Raw genomic sequence first — 17,853 nt, forward strand, 5'->3', positions numbered from 1 at the left:
AAAAAAGACAGACCAAAACAAAGATGTCAAAAAAACTAAGTACAGACACCAAAGAAACAAACAAACAAACAAAAAAACTCCCACCAACACTACCCGATGTTCAGTCTGACTCATGGGTGGCCCAATTTCTTTTGTAATACAATGCTTAGATATATGTTATTAAATGTAATTTCCCTCGGTTGCGTAATGTATACATTATTCTTATTAGCAATCTGGGATATTATGTTGTTATCTCTTGGTCAGACCAGGCTACTGACCTGCTTCCTAATCTCCATATCTTCTCCTGTGTAATTGTTACACAGCCACACGGCTTACTATTTCATGTGCGCCACATATCACTATTTTCATATGACAATAGTCAAGCTAAAGCAAGAATCATTATTTGCTGTGAGTAAATCGAAAGTAAGTCCATAGGCATCTAGATAACATGATGTTTCTCATACTGTGTTTGGTCACAGAATCCAGAGCATTTCCCATGTGATTCTAAATTCCCTAGAGTCTGTGTCCATGACACAGTAAAAATATGCTTCTTGTTATGAAAATCTTTTTGTCTCAGAGATTAGGTTTTTGGAATTACTGATTGATCCTTCCCTAACGTACTGTATTACATACAAAACAATATGATTTGTAATCCATATTAAGAGGGAGGATAATGTCTAAGGAAACATTTAAAGTTCACATCCAGCATGTCTGAACAAGAAGCCTTCTAACGGTACAGCAGCTCTCTCCGAAAGACCCTCTTCCCCTGTCAGAACCCACTCGGGTGGGATTCGATGTTGTCCTGTGGTGAATTTACGGGATGGATTTCATGTGGAGCAAAGTACTGGTGCGGACAAGGTCAAATGCAAAGCTCTATAAGCAAGGCACTCTGTGTGGAAGTTTCCCTAAAGTACAGATCAAAAAGCATCTCATGCCCTCAAACATTAACCTTGTAAGTGATCATTTACAACCAATTCTCAGAAGTCCATGCTCCAAACCATTGGTTCTGGAGAATCTCTCTGAACCTCCTCTGTGTAACTCCTGAGGACTGACTGGCTGTCCAAAGGTGATTGACTCTTATCCAATGATTTAAATGTTGTGTCTGCCCTTAAGACTGACTCCTGGTAAGAAGAAAAGGCAGTTATGTCTTGCATCCCTCATTCTGTAACTGCATGCCTGCCACTGCCAGCTCTTTCTTGTTGCTTAAAATTATTATTAAGCTCTTCGGAGGTGGCTCCTGGGAAGTGCCAGAAACGAGTGGTCATAGTGGGCATGAGAGTGGTGCTTGGTTCCTTTCTAACTGTTTTTCTGTTCAGAAAGTTCTGGTTAAGTCTGGACAGAAAATACTTCCTAGCATCTTGGGTTGACATAGTGTGCTCGTCTGGTAGACATTTTGCATTTTTTCCCAAAGCAAGTGTGTGATCTGTTGAATGGTTTGGTTCAAGTTTGTTTCTTCTTTCTTAGTTGTATTGTCATATTCATACATTTTTTACCATCACGTCAATGTTTTAGATTAAACTGTGCCCTTATGTAACTTTGTTGCATTTTCCATCTCAGCTGGAGATATGCTGCTGGTCTGAAGTAAATACTTAGAATTCGTAGGTGGGATACCAACAGCGTTTTAATATTCTGTGCATAACCGTTGATATTTGCTTCAACAGCATGTTTTTCAATAATCATGTGATGAAATAGATAGTTATATTGTTTTATTAGCATATTTGAGATGCTCAGGACTGCATTTACCGCTGCTGTTCACATGTCTCCTTGGCTTATGATAGCTAGTCGCTAGCTAGTTCACCATCACAGTTCTCTGTCAAATAATGGATATATAAGAAATGTATTCCTTTCTTCCCTTTAAGCTGTTCACATGGCATTCAAGCAAGATGTCACGGCAAAATATGTGCTTTTCATCAGTCCTGCAACACTGAGATTGAAGTCCACAGGATCGATCCAGTAAAGAGGTCAATGGGTTGCAGACTGTGGGGGTATAAGAAAGATGTTGTCACTGGCACATAGAGAAAAGGTCACATCTACGTAACATCTTGACATCAACACAAGCATTGTAATCTGATTACTGTGAAATACACAAACTAACAATAGCCTAAACATAGGCTAATTATTCTTGGCTACAATGAGATGTTTCCCCCAAGGCATCTTAACCTCATACTGCTGGGGTTGAGATCTGTTAATCTCTATGTAGTGATGAAAACCCTAGGTCAGCCAAACACAGAAAGAATTTTAAAAATGCAATCGACAGGGTCAATCTGTCCGTTATGATTAAAATGATGATGATGATGATGCCCTCTCGATCTGTAAGTCAATCTGGACAAGCGTTTGCTAAATTACTACGGTGTAAATGTAATCACAAAAAGGTCAATACTAACAGAACTACCTGTCCAGGCTGCCTAGTAGTACAGTAAATACATCTCGTATGTGCAATCATACGATGGATTTTGGATGCCCTAAAAGTGCAGCTTTTGCTTTATTGTTACTCCCTAAGGGCCATAGGAGAGTCTTGGGGGGGAACTGAATTCCCCTAGCTCCCTATGGGTAACATGTACTATAGGGACTAATCAGACATTAGCTATAGGAAAGGCCACTTGTCCCAGATGTTTTACACTATCTTGTTTTATGGTGTCTCACACAGCACAGGGCTGGATGTGGACTACCTTTACTGGACATGCAGGATTTGGGTCATCCTGGGGCCTATAGCACATCACAAGGTTCAAAGTCCTTTGACACTCTTTTAGCCATTTGTTTATGGGTGGTTCCCAGGCTACAGCAAAGACTCACACTTTATTATCAATCAGTAAGAGGATTAAGCTGTGAATGTAAAACTAAAAAAGTGTATAATGATGTCCAGGTAGAACACATTTCCTATTGAGGTGGCAGGTAGGCTGGTGGTTAGAATATCAGCATGTTGCTAGATCAAATCCCACAGCACGGGACCAAGACACTGTTCAGGTGAAGGGATTGTTTGGTCATGGTTGACCAGTACAGCCTGCCTGGAGGTGAGTTGTGTGGGAGGGAAACCGGCGGTCAGTCCCGTGTGTGGTTACAGCACAAACTAGCATGGAAGGACCTCTCAACACTTTAACCAGGGTCCCCAGGGTGCCCGGGTCATTATTCCCTTGTAACAGGCTGATCAGCTTTGCACCAGCACCCATCTGAGCTGTCGGGGGAAACGGGGACCTAGTGCCTCCCACCCAGACCTGTCTGTCAGCCTCACAATGATTGCTATTAGGGCCAGTTGTTGGTGTTGTTACTGGCAACAGCCTTTTGCTCGTGGACTAAATATGAAATGCACTGCATTAAAAACAGACACGATTCTGTAGTGGACATCACTGCATGGGCTCAGGAACATTTCCGAAAACCACAGTCTGTGAACACAGTAAGTTAAACTCTGCATGCAAAGAAGAAACCATATATAAATAACATCCAGAAACACTGTCAGCAATTGTCAAGTGCACAGTTCAAAAGCCTTCATCTGTGATGGTATGGGGGTGCATTAGACCACATTGCATGGGTGACTTGCACATCTGTGAAGGCACCATTAATGCTGAACAATATATGAAGGTTTTGGAGAAACATATGCTACCATCCACACAGTGCCTTTTTCAGGGAAGGCCTTATTTCAGCAGGACAATGCCAAAGCACATTCTGCACGTATTACAACAGCAGGGCTCCGTAGTAAAAGAGTCTGGGTGCTAAACTGGCCTGCCTGCAATCCAGACCTGTCACTTATTGAAAACATTTGGCGCATTGTGAAATTGAGCAGCTGAAATCCTGAAAATCAAGCAAGCATTGATAGACATTTCACTTTCATATCTACAGCAACAGGTATCCTCTGTTCCCAAATGCTTACAGAGTATTGTTAAAAGAGTGCAATTTCTCTGGTTCAACATTTAATATGTTGTCGTTGTATTATTTTCAATTAAATATAGGGATTCAATGATTTCCACATCATTGCATTCTGATTTTATTTGTGTTTCATGCAGCCTCACAACTTTTTTGAAAATGGTGTTGTATAGAATACATATGAACAGTTACTGTATGTGTATATTTTATCTGTATATCTAATTACTTGGACAGTAAGCTTTTCTTCTTTTTGGTACTACGCTCCAACATTTTAAAATCAAACATTAACTATGGGGTTAAATAATAGATTTTTACCCTTTATTTCAGGGTATTCTTGTAGACGTTGGTTTCGTCGTTTTAAAATGACATCACTTTTTACACATAGTCCCCTATACGGTATCGAAGGTACATCACAATCTTTAGTATTTGCGTCAGGCAATAACTGTCTGATGTCTGTGACCCATCAATTCCTTCAGATGCTGGATATCCTCGCTGGTGATGCTCTGCCAGACCAGCTCTGCAGCCATCTTCAGTTGTTTGTTTTGGTGCCATTTGTGACAAATGAAAGCCATGTTCAGGGTTTAATTATGGAAATTGAGTTGACTAGTCATGAGCATTCGTAGTGGTTAGAATTCTTAGGTCTGACCGACCAAAACTGAACGCCTGAAACAGAGTGTCTCCCGGTCAATCCCGAGCTGGCTTTATGCATCAACCGTAGAGTCCATCCTCACCTGCTCCGCACCATCTGGTTTGGATCAGCTGGGGTAAAAAGCATCCCATTGTTGGCCTGAGGGGATTTCTTCTAAACCCCTGGTGACCGGGGTGTTAAGGGTCAGTGCTCATCTTTCCTGTACGCTTCCTGGTCCTGGATTCATTTAGGACCTTGATGTGGCCCGGGAACAACTGGGTGTCCATTCTGTAGACTGTACGGTGCAATGGCTTGAACTCCTGTGGGTGGTCCAAACATGACGTGGTCTGAAACCAGACAGACGTGGAGGTGAAGATGGACCCTGCCGCTGATGACTCAAGCCACATCTGGATTGAATGGTAGTTTTTCAGCTGCTGTGTCCAGTACATCTGCCGGTGTGCCTTCCAGGTTATCACTGTGATGCTGTCCTCCCACACTGTCCTCCCGTGGGAGGTTGTGGAAGAATTGTCTCCAGGATTTTTAATGATTAAGCCAAACTAACAGCTGAGCCCTCATTCCCAAGGGGGGGGGGGGGGCAACCACAATCTCAGTGACTTTTTCCTGGATATTTTGACTGCAGCAGGCCACCCGTCATTCAACCTTTTGACATTTGTCATGTATTTGCATGAAGGGCCCACCAACGAGAGTTGTTTGGACAGCATCACAGCCAAACTGACGGGAGACAGTAAATGACTACATTGTCAGTGCATTGATTATGAGAAAGGTTCGACTAAACTAGCTGATATACACAGTATATATATATATATATATGTATATATATATATATATATATATATATATATATATATATTTGTGAAAAGGCATACCACTGTTCAAGATAGAAGAGAAAGTTGGTATTTGAAATCCCCTCTGACCCATCAAAATGCTATATCATTTTTTTTACAGATGTTTTTAACAGACATTGTAACAATGTTGGTTAGCACACAAAATCTGGGAAAATACAGGGCATTAGTAGACCTCATCATTCATACAGGAACACACATATTCCCACTGTCACTATAATGATATAATGTCATGTTACAAGTTTTATGTGATGATTATAGCCAAGATTTAAGTCTAATAACACATCTATGTTCATAACAGGTGTGGAGTTCACTACTCCATTGTGTAAATGTCCAAAATGGAGCTGTTAACTGTCTCCACTTTCCAAATGGTATGACTTTAATCTTTTGTTAAATATGGAAGGCTGAATTATGGTGGGATTTGACATCCTTGTGTAAAACATCCCGGTGAACATAAAGTCAAGCAAACTTGAAACACCCTAATAGTTTTCTTATCTTATATTACTTGTTATATGTATGTTATGTATGTATGTAGGCGTGTGGGTATATAAATGTTTACATACATGTATACACTACCGTTCAAAAGTATGGGGTCTCTTAGAAATGTTTGTTGTTTTTGAAAGAAACTTGAATTTTTTGTCCATTACAATAGCATCAGATTGATCAGAAATACAGTATAGACCTTGTTAATGTTGTAAATTACAATTTTAGCTGGAAATTTATTATTTTAAATGGAACATCTACATAGCCATACAGAGGCTCGTTATCAGCAACCACCATTCCTATGTTCCAATGGCACATTGTGTTTGCTAATCCAGGTATATCATTTTAAAAGGCTAATTGATCATTAGAAAACCCTTTTGCAATTATGTTAGCACAGCTGAAAACTCTTGTGCAAATTAAAGAAGCAATAAAACTGGCCTTCTTTAGACTAGTTGAGTATCTGGAGCCTCAGCAATTGTGATTTCAAATACAGGCTCAAAATGACCAGAAACAAAGAACTTTCTTCTGAAACTTATCAGTCTATTCTTGTGCTGAGAAATGAAGGCTATTCCATACAAGAAATTACCAAGAAATAGAAGATCTCATACTACTGCCTTCACAGAGCTGTGCAAACTGGCTCTAACCTGAATATGGGAGGCCTCAGTGCACAACTGAGCAGGAGGACAAAGACATTATAGAATCTGGTTTGAGAAACAGACGCCTCACAGGTCCTCAACTGCCGGCGTCATTGAATAGTACCCACAAAACACCAGACTCAATGTCAACAGTGAAGAGGCGACTCCAGGCTCCTGGCCTTCTAGGCAGAGTTGCAAAGAATAGATATATCTCAGACGGGAAAATAAAAAGCAAAGATTAATATGACAGACACTGGACAAAGGAAGAAAGAAAAAAGTGTTATGGACAGATGAATTTGAGGTGTTTAGATCATAAAGGAGTGCTTGGTGCCATCTGTCAAGCTTGGTGGCGGCAAGGTGATGGTGTGGGTTTGGTAAAGTGGGAATTTTGTACAGGGTAAAAGGGATCTTGAAGAAGGAAGGCTATCGCTCCATTTTGCAATGTCAAGCCATACCCTGTGGATGGCGCTTGATTGGAACCAATGTTCTTCTTCAACAGGACAATGACCCAAAGCACAGCTCCACACTATGCAAGAACTATATGGGACGAAGCAGTCAGCTGGTATTCTGTCTATAATGGAGTGGCCCACACAATCACCAGATCTAAACACTATTGAGCTGTTGTGGGAGCAACTTGACCGTATGATACGTAAATGCCCATCAAGCCAATCTAACTTGTGGGTGGTGTTTCAGGAAGCATGGAGTGAAATCTCTTCAGATTACCTCAACAAATTAACTACTACAATGCCAAAGGTCTGCAAGGCTGTAATTGCTGCAATTGGAGGATTCTTACCTGTTTTAAAAATCATTATTTCTAACCTATAGTTCCTATTAATTTTGCTATATATCATTTTCAAAATGATTTCATGTATGTTTTCATGGAAAACTAAAATAATTCTAAGTGACCCCAAAATGTTGAACGGTAGTATATACAGCTCCGGAAAAGAATTAAGAGACCACTGCACCTTTTTCTTTCCTTTCCAAAAAAGTCAAAAAGGAAGGTTTCGAGTGAGGAACAGAAGGGTTAAAATTAAGAGACCACTGCAAATTAAACACTTCTTTCCCTCATTCAAAACTTTCCTTTTAAACTTTTTTAGAAAGGAAAGAAAAAGTTGCAGTGGTGCCTTATTGTTTTCCAGGTGCTATGCAGTGCAGTGGTCTCTTAAGTTTAAAAAGGCAGTGCCTTAATTAAAACATTAAGAACCCACTGCACTGCCTTTTAAGAGACCACTCCACTGCCTTTTCTTATATATATAGTATAGTAGTATAGTATAGTGTGATATTATATAAATGATGTATTCTATATATATGATAGGCAATCTAATCCTTTTTTATTTTCCGTTATACTTTGAAACCTTCCCACTATCACATGTTCATATTGGATGATAAATTCCTTATTAGATGAAATGTATGATGAAATCTAAACAATCCCATGGCATGGTTCTGAATCATGATAGAAAATCCTGACAGTTTTTTTTGCCTGGGGTTATACACAGCTCCCATGAGGTTCATCCATCCTCCCCATCATGACGGTAGCCAATGATTTTATTATCAGCTAGACGGAAGAGCGGTCTAGCCTCTCCCCCGTGTGGAAAAGATAGGCAAAAGGGGCCTCACTGTCAGATCACTGAGTGGCTTTGGCTGTCGGGTCGTGTCAGTGGTCTCCGCTGCCAAAGCAATTCACGACTGTGGCTACAGACAACGTAATAGATCACCATCATGCCCCAAATATATACACGCTCGCATTTTTGCGTTGCCAACGACGAACGTAATGAAATACCTGCACTAAATGAAGTAAAGACGTATTAAAGCAGCCCACGTGGGATTTAGACTATTTTAATATATAACTATTCGTTGTTATCCCCGGATGAATGGCAGTAATAGGGTTTTGTACAGAAGTCGATTGTTAAGCATCATTTGTAGATTGTTGGTTTGATTGGACTGTATAAATATAAATAAAGGCCTATATACAGCAAGTCGGATAACTCACCCCGATCCATTCCATTGCGCGCGCATATCAGCACTTTAAACATAGTTTTGCTACAAATGAATACGTTTATCATCTTCAGGATTGTCTTTGATCAAGGTATGGGCAAAATGCTAATGACTTTGTCTATTAAACGGAATACTGAAACACAGGCTAATTATTTTGTAATGGCTAGCCTAGATTTACAGATGCCTACCTCTGTAGGAATGGCAAGTTACCAGGATAAGTGATTTGTGTCGTGTAGCAACGACGTTATTGGATGAGGATGTTGGTGTTGGACTGAGGGTCTGACTTTTTTTTAACTTCCTCCCTAAGGTGTCTACTTACTTTTAGGATGGTCACTTGGACGGTGCCCCTCCTCTTCAGCAGTTGTAAGGCGAATTTGAACTTGCAGCCGGCTAGCACATCTTAGTTGCTCTTGCCGGGATCAGAACACGCAAAGTGGGACACCTAACTACAGGAACACTGATTTCTCTTGTGAAACCGCGCACCCGGGAACTTGCCGATAACATAATCTTGGACACTTTTTACGCGTTACTTCACTACTGGAAATAACTGGCAATTTAAGGATTTACACAGATTTTCTTTACTTTAAATGGAATTTAAACCTTGTTTAAGGTAATGTTTGTTCGTAATTATTATTTTATTAGGACATTATGGTAAGATGAATTATCCTGGTAAAATGCATTACAACAACTTTTATTAGCCTATATACAGTGTCTTATAATAAAGCTTACGATATGTTATGTCTCTTTTAGACTATTTATTTTTATTGAACAGCAATAACAAGTGTTGTTTTTAAATTTGAGCATCATTTTGCGGATGATGGCCTCATTGGACAAACCCTTCTGTGCGTGCTTATTTGGCTACGTTGCCTTGTCTTTTAACCGCGGTCTGTGAAACCCACAATAGAATACATTTTGTTTTGGAAAGCAGTGAGTTTTCACCTTCTTTTAACAAAATCGTGGCGTACATCTTATGTTGACTTAGCCGCATCTCATGGAGCTTTATCATATACTCCAAAACCTGTTACCAATTACGCCCCTTGAGTGATCAGCAATCTTATAATTAGTTATAGACTATTTTATAACCGGGTGTGATGGCATTTAATTCCCCAAAGCACCGCAAATCCTAAGCATTTAAATAATGCATATTCTACATATGTTGGTGTATTTACGAATTCATACACAATGTCATGGGTTATCGAAAAACGGAGCTAACATATTTAGAATATGGCTGGAGAGAGTCTGCAAAATTACATAATCAAAATGAAAACTAAAATCAAATGGCAAGCATCCAGTGGTATGCTATAGACCAGGCTATCCAGATTCAGGCGCTTTAGACTGGTTGATGATGAGGCCAGCCATGTATATCAAGGCTGGACAAAAGTTTGAAGTTAAGTGAACGCGAGGAAGTGCAAAAAAACATATTGCATACTATTACTCTGTATACTGTATCCAACGACTACAGGGCAATGCGAGTAGGGATATCATCCTCAGACCATCCTCTCAGAATATACGAGACGCCAAAAACTACTTCAATCTAACCCCCCCCTCCCCCCATCACCATACACACACACACACAATAAGCCTACCAGCATTGAACTCCCACAATCAACTCAAATAACGATTGCTATTAGTCACATTTGTTACCATTTTCAGCTAATGTCAGGAAGCGTGGCCAGCCGACCAAGGAGCTATAATGTAAGAAATCCAACGGTTTGACATGTCACCCGGGTTTACATAGCCGCGGTGCAAATGAGGCCAGTCACAGGCAATCTGTTCAACGTCCACGGTTTCTCCCATACGGTCGTGACTTGACACCACCGAAGCCCCCACCACCCCCATGGTGTCCAGATCTCACCACCCACGCATTCGGAGGAAATGATCAGACTGACCAATTGGCCTTTGGCCTGGGGTTCACTGACAACGACCCCAAAAATAAATGTTCACCCTTCACATCCTTTACATGCACGTGTTGGCCTTTAAAATGACTTTATACAAATGAGACACTAACACAGGTTTCATGCGGTCATTCATGTATACACCTCAAATCAAAGCACTGTCAGGGACTTACATTTTATCATCCACAGTACTAGGGCATAGGACTTTTCCAATAACATTATGCATTGGCATTCAATATATTATTACATTTCAAAATAAAGTATGTCAGTATGTACTGCTGCTTCATTGCAGTCAGAAGTTAAATTCTTGATTGGGGCAAACCGACCGTGTCCAGGTCTCTCATAGAGGGCGGTGCAAACTGGCATACAACAGTCCTGGTGGGTGTTAAGGTTGTCAGAGTAGCCTGACCACGTTGCGCACCGGCGACTCCTTGTGGTGGGTTAGGTGCCAGAAGGCTCAGTTATAGGCGTTGGCTGTCCTCCAAGCATGTACGTAAGCCTGGTTAAGCAAGCATTGTGACGAGGCACGGTCATAATCACAAATTAGCTGAGGTGAAATTGAGATTAGAAGGAAATGTGAGGCAAAAAAAGAAGGATATAAACAAAATAAATGTGTACATTGCCTGACACAAAATCTCAGTCATACAGTCATTTGAGATGTTAAGTTAATGGATCATATTTTTAAAAACAGGTAAGATATTGCCTATCTTATTTACAGATCCTACAGATCCTTGATTCATGCATTGTGTTTCCCTTCCACATTCAGGTTGAAGATGATACTGAATATAAAACACATCCTGTGGTTATGCTGCCTATGTCAAACGGTGTCAGGGCTTGGTAAGTGTCACCTACTTCTACTATTTTCACGTTCTCTCCCCCTTCTCTGTCTTTCTCTCTTTTCAGATTGTAGATGTACGGCATAAGTGTTTGTAATGCATGTTTTTGAGCACAATTCAATGAGGCAAAATGGACAAACGTTTTATTCCACTGGTTTCCATTCTGCATGCAGCTACTGTTACGCCTGAATACGACATCTCACAGCATTTTCACCCAATTTGATTAAATAACCCAGACTACACCAAGCACATGCCTGTAGCCTATATGCCTAGCAGGGTACGATCAAGCCCTACACTGGGAAGGAGATTACAGGTCTTGGTTCTTAGGACATTGCCGTTGTCTCCAGATATAGACAGGACACCTTTCAATTGGACCCAGATCCTAGGCTGGATTGAGCTGGAGCTGTAGGTAGGCTAGTGGTAAGAGTGTCTGACCACTAAGCAAAAGAATGTCTGATCCTGAGCGGTGAAGGCTGTAAATCCTAATTGCACTAAGTTGCTGCTGTAAATGTGAATGTGGTCTCAGTTAATTTACTGGTTGAGACAAAAGTAAAAAACAAAAGCTAAAACAGCTGTTTTCACCTGTCAACCCTAATAACGCCCTCTGTTCGGAGCCCTGGCTCATGCCCCAGGTGTCGTCCCACAACACTTCAAAGCATTCCGCCACATTGCATTCTGGACACTCGGATGTGAGAACACTGTCACCACCGACACAGCAAGGATGGTCGAGAGCTTCAACCGTCAATTTTGTCAGCCCCGCCCACTCCTGATGCCGCTCCCTCTGCAGAGTTTATTCTCAGAGCAGCCGGATTTCTCCGTACAGCCAGTACTGGTGAACGAGGTTCAGAAGGCTGTCTCCCTTTATTTTCTCATCACCTATTGCCTGCCAATAAATCTCTCATTACAAACATATTAAATAGCCTATTCCAGTCTTTCCCAGCCTGACAGAAGTTTTTGAATGTTGAGTCAACACAGAATTCGAAAACTATCTCTATGATATTTTGCATCGTGTCAAACCTGAAGCCCTGATGTCTTCACTTCTGGCAGCATGTAGGTTGAATTCTCAGGCCAGGTAGGTTACTTTATTAATCAACTCCCTGACAACTACAATATTCTTTATACCTGTGACGCCTCAGTTTGTGATCTTGTTGTCCTTCACTCGATATAAGTATAATCTTTACACAGTTTTAAATTCACAAGGCTGTGGCATCAGAAGAAAAACCATGGGGCATACTGTCCCACCTGGGCAAGACGAAAACTGTGTTTACTTCCCTCCTGTTCTCATTGGTTACCCATGATTGTGCGACAACACATGAGTCCAACACTACAATCAAGTTGGCTGAGGACCCAGCGGTGGTGGGCCTGATCACAGATGGCAACAAAGCTGCCTATGGAGCGGAGGTTCAGACACGTGACAGTGTGTTGCCAGGGCAACAATCTCTCCCTCATTGTCTGCAAGACAATGCAGCTGATTGTGGATTTCAGGAAAAACGAGGGTCGAGAATGGCCCGATCCGCATCGATCGAGGCTGATTTTGAGAAAAGTAGAGAGGTTCAGATTTCTTGCCGGCCGACCCAAAATTGGTCCACACACTCAGACAGTGGTGAAGACAACATGTCAGGGCCTCTTCCCCCTTAGATGCTGAAAAGACTTGTCATGGGTTTGGAGGCCATCAAACAGATCTGCAGCTGCACCATCTTGGCTCGTCAACCACTTGGAATGTCAACTACATCGTCCGCAAGTCTCTTCAGAACGCAGTGTGAACGGCCCGAGTCCATCACCGGGACCAAGCTGCCTGTGCTTTTATGTCTCTACACCAGGTGATGCCAATGAAAGCCCCCCAAGACACAGACTTTTGTCTTTTTACTACCACATGGTACCCAAGGGGGGGTGGTACCAGAGCCTCAAGTCTGGATCCGTCAGAACCTCCCATTAGCCTGAAAAACAAGGCTGCCAAATGAAACACTATCAATGTCAGTGATTACCAAAATATATCTTTTTGCTCTGTCCTTCCACTAAAGGTGTACACACACGCTAACTTCTGCAAATACTCACGCGCATGCCATTCATTTGTCGTTATTGTTACTGAGGAAGTCAGTGGGTATATACTTCATCAGTATTAATAACTTCTGTCTTTAGTTTAACATTTTTTGTTATCAAGTTTCTGTTGGAAACACAAATAGTAGTATATAGACAAAAGACCGCAATACCCCCCCCCCCCCCACACTACCACCCTGCCCACCAACCCCCCAAACACATGGGTACATCTAAGAAACTCATTTGTTACTGCAAGTAGGTGTTTTATTCTATGGTCTTTACTTTAATGAGCATTTTTTGGAAAGGTCCTGTAACTAAGCATTTTGTTAGTCAACACCCATTGTAAACAAAGCATGTGACAGTTTTAATATTGAATTCTTGCAAATGTTTGTCTTTGGCCAGGTGGTTACTGAAAATAAGAATGAATTGTCAATTGGCATGCCTGGTTAAATAAGGATGATGTACTATTTAGTATCTATTTAGCTGGGAGATTTTATACATTCTAAAGGGTTCAAGGGGGATTCATTCTGGGTGATTCATTCTGGGGGCCAACAGTGATTCATTCTGGGGGCCAATGGTGACTCAGCCCAAGCGTCTAACCTTGTGCGAATGTATGCTGGTTTTGGTGTGGTTGTAACTGGCACAGAGACTGGGAGTCTCTGTTGATTACTTTAAAGAATTCTTTGGGATAGGACATATTGACTAACCTTACTCCAGAGGACTGTTTGTCTGAGCTGCTGCCAGACAGTCTGATTGTCTACAGTAACCAGATGCTCATGCTGTGTCATAGCTTTATCATACTGTAGCTGGAGTAGGTCTTCATACACAGAGAGAGAGAGAGAGAGAGAGAGAGAGAGAGAGAGAGAGAGATATTTGGACCGATTCAGAGCTGTCACGTATTGTGTGATGTCATTTAAAAAAATATTCAACAATGATGTGAGGAGATTATAGGGTTGTTTTTCGAGACACAGATAGAGCTTTATTCTAGACAATGAAGCATGTTCAGTAGAGACTGTTTATTGAAATTAGTGGATGAAGAACATTGAATCAGGAGGTCATTTGGTTCAGGACATAGTTGTGGGAAAACCTGTAAGGTCACAGCCATGTATGTCCTGTTTCACTATTTTATGCCATATATAAATATATTTTGTATGTATGGTGGATTTATCATGTTTGGTACTTTTGTGGGAGTCTCCCCACCCATCGTTTTGTGGCTGAGGCTTGACTTTCCAGTGGATGATGCTAGACTTTCCAGTGGATGATGCTAGACTTTCCAGTGAACAGTTGTTGCATGTACTGTATGATGCATCCTTGTTTATTGACTGGGCGTTAATGTTACACCCTCCATGTGTTTTATTCAATGAGGTTTAGAGCAAAGCTAAATTTATCTCAGATTTCATAGATTTTTAAAAAGCATGCTTTGTAACCTCCCTACGGTCATTTCTCCATTTCAGCTCTCTTACCTTTTCCCTTTTTTTTTCTAGCCTCCAACACGTTAACCATGATGAGGCCTGTCAGTGGCTCCCTCTCGGGGAAGGTTGTTCTGCCGTGCCACTTCTCCACCATGCCCACTGCCATGCCCACCATCAGCGCCAATGGCACAGAAACCACCACCAGAACCGACTACCTGCGCATCAAATGGACCAAAATAAACGCGGAGAGAGAAAGCACGGTGCTGGTGGCTCAGAATGGTGTCATCAAGATAGGCTCCATCTACAGGAATCGTGTGTCCGTGCCCAGCCACCCAGAAGATGTGGGGGACGCTTCTCTGACCATGGTGAAGCTTCGTGCCAGCGACGCGGGCACCTACCGCTGTGAGGTCATGTACGGCATCGAGGACACGCAGGACACGGTCGACCTCGACGTTGACGGTCGGTGTCAACGTTTTTTCTCTCAAACGTAGTTGTGCTAAAAGTTTGTTCCCTGAGGTTTTACATCGCAAATGTATCTGATTTTATACAGTTGGTATCGGGTAGGATATGTTCATTTTCATGTCTCGCTCGGTCATAGTGCCACCAAGCAAAGTTGAATATCCTTACGATCGCTATGATGGTGGTTGGATATGCAGAACAGTTTCAGAGCTATGACCTCAGAAATATGCTCCTGTAAATCTAAATCTCTGTGTAAGATATCTATGTCCCAATAATCTAAATAAGCCTTTATTACCCCATCGTTTTTTTTTTAGGGTGTTACATTATCTCGGAGATAACTCATATTTGGGACATTTTGAAAACAGGGAGGGGTAGATTTTGGATCGTTTTGTTTTTCACAGAAGTATAATAACTTGTAATCACAGCCATCATTCTTCCCTTAAGCGTCAGTCTACTGCCACAAATATGGGAAGTCTGGGTCATGGCATCATCTCTAAATCATATCGAGTTAGTATCTTCATTTGTGGTCATTGCAGAATATTCCAGTCGTCTTCAGCCCCAGATAAACTGAAATGTATTTCACCCACGTGGTGCTATAAGAAATTACTTGCTGTTTATTGAAACATTGTTTACCAGAACACTTTTCTACAGAAAATATAATTTGTATGTCTATTCCCAGGTGTTGTGTTTCATTACCGGGCAAGCACCAACCGGTACAACATGAACTACCACAGTGCTGTCCAGGCCTGCCAAACCATTGGAGCCTCTATCGCCACGGCTGACCAGCTGAAGTCAGCCTATGAGGATGGCTTTGACCACTGTGATGCAGGCTGGATCGCAGATCTGTCAGTTAGGTGAGATTACTTTTTACTCAAGGGTGTGTTTGGGTCAAAATCAAAGTAATTGGCTAAATCAAAAATGGACTTGCTCCAAGCCAGTAGTACCTAGTTTTCCCAGGTAGAAAACGCTTCAGGTGACTCTGTGTATCTAAGTTGTCGCTGGACATAATGAGACTTGCAGTGTAGTGTAACCAGTTTCCTTTCACTGTAACCCCCTTCCTTCCAGTGTGACCCCTTTCCTTCCAGTGTAACTCCTTTATTTCCAGTGTAACTCCTTTATTTCCAGTGTAACTCCTTTATTTCCAGTGTAACCCTTTTCATATTCCCCGGCTGCCCCTCTGTTTTGATGTTTTATGATGTGATGTACCTGTATGCATCTTCCTTCATCGTCGAGCAAGGGAAACAACTACTTCAAGGTCTCTGAGCGAGCGAAGTAACCAATTGCTGCCATTGCCTACCTTTAACTGGCTAGCTATTTTACTGGTTACTCATACTGAAGGTTTGCAGGATAAATTCTAATTGATGGATTGAGTACAGTATGTGACGTGATGTTGTCTTTTCTTTGCATGTGTAGATACCCAATTACTAGACCCAGACCTGGCTGCTTTGGCAATTTACTGACAAGGCCTGGTGTGAGGACATACGGAATCAGGAAGCCCACTGAGACCTATGATGTTTACTGTTATGTGGACAGGCTGGATGGTAAGAGGAAAAAATTTGACATGTTGTGGGCTACATCCAATAAAAACCTAGGGCCACATCCAATGAAAACCTATGAGCACATCCAATAAAAACCTAGGGCCACATCCAATGAAAACCTATGAGCACATCCAATAAAAACCTAGGGCCACATCCAATGAAAACCTATGAGCACATCCAATAAAAACCTAGGGCCACATCCAATGAAAACCTATGAGCACATCCAATAAAAACCTAGAGCCACATCCAATAAAAACCTATGAGCACATCCAATGGAACCATTCACACGTTCTAAGCACATTGATTCAAGTTAGGAAGATGATTTAAAAAAACTGGCGATGGCAAGAGGTGGCAATGTTCTGATATTAATCTGGTATTATAAGCAAATCTCCTTTCCAAATGATTTGTTGAACTGGTTTTATACCTGTTTAACATATTACACATTATATCTTTTGGGGGATGTAATTTTGACATGCAGCTAAAAGGTCCCAAAAGTTGTTCCCCTGGCCATCACAGCAATCAACAGAGACAAGCTGCTGATCTTTCAATGTTGGCCCCAGTTCCTCTTTCCTTCCACAAAGGCTCTGAAAAGAACATCCTTAAAAAAAAATGTGACAGTGAAAGCTTTAAATGCTTCTGACACCACAAAGAAAGAGAGTACTGCCAATAGACTTAAACATTTTTGTTTGAATACTCCACACTGAGCCTTTTGACAAACTGAACCTCCAATGCTGATTCATCACTGTCACATCACTCCTTTGCAATGTAACCTAAGACAGAAGTGAGAATTGGGATATTTTGTCTATGCCCAGTGACGACACCCACAACATCAGGATGGAGTTAACATGTCTTGGCTCTTCCTGTAGTATATTATTATTGTTATTATTCTGATCATCATCGCCATTCATCTTAGAATGTACATTATTTGTTACTGATATCGTCATGTCAAGTTCTCTTGGGGTCATGAGGGGTATGATGAGACCATTAGTGAGTGTAGATATTTCTGCTGTATGATAGGGGTCAGCTGAGAGGCAGTTGTGATTCTTCCAGAATAGTGACAATAAGCCACACAGCACCTCACCCCTTCTGAGCCCATCCTTCCCGTGCCACCAGAGTTGCAGACACTCACCATGCTGTGCTCAGCATTAAACCCTCTCAGCACACCTGAAATGCAGGCATGGCAATTTGCACGGAACGCATTACTAAACAAACAGGCGTTCACAAATCTCACCTGT

General features: G+C 41.5%; 1 protein-coding gene across 1 annotated transcript in view; it reads left to right on the plus strand.

The window, feature by feature from the left end:
- Positions 1–14,710: 14,710 nt before the first annotated feature.
- vcana (versican a) overlaps positions 14,711–17,853 on the plus strand; it is a 44,017-nt gene continuing 40,874 nt past the window's right edge. Inside the window, exons 1-3 of the mRNA XM_034296720.1 lie at positions 14,711–15,080; positions 15,760–15,934; positions 16,494–16,621. Coding sequence (XP_034152611.1) covers positions 14,711–15,080; positions 15,760–15,934; positions 16,494–16,621 — 673 coding nt within the window. The remainder of the gene's footprint in view (positions 15,081–15,759; positions 15,935–16,493; positions 16,622–17,853) is intronic.

The sequence above is a fragment of the Esox lucius genome, chromosome 13, assembly GCF_011004845.1.
Source record: "Esox lucius isolate fEsoLuc1 chromosome 13, fEsoLuc1.pri, whole genome shotgun sequence".
Classification (NCBI taxonomy): Eukaryota; Metazoa; Chordata; class Actinopteri; order Esociformes; family Esocidae; genus Esox; species Esox lucius.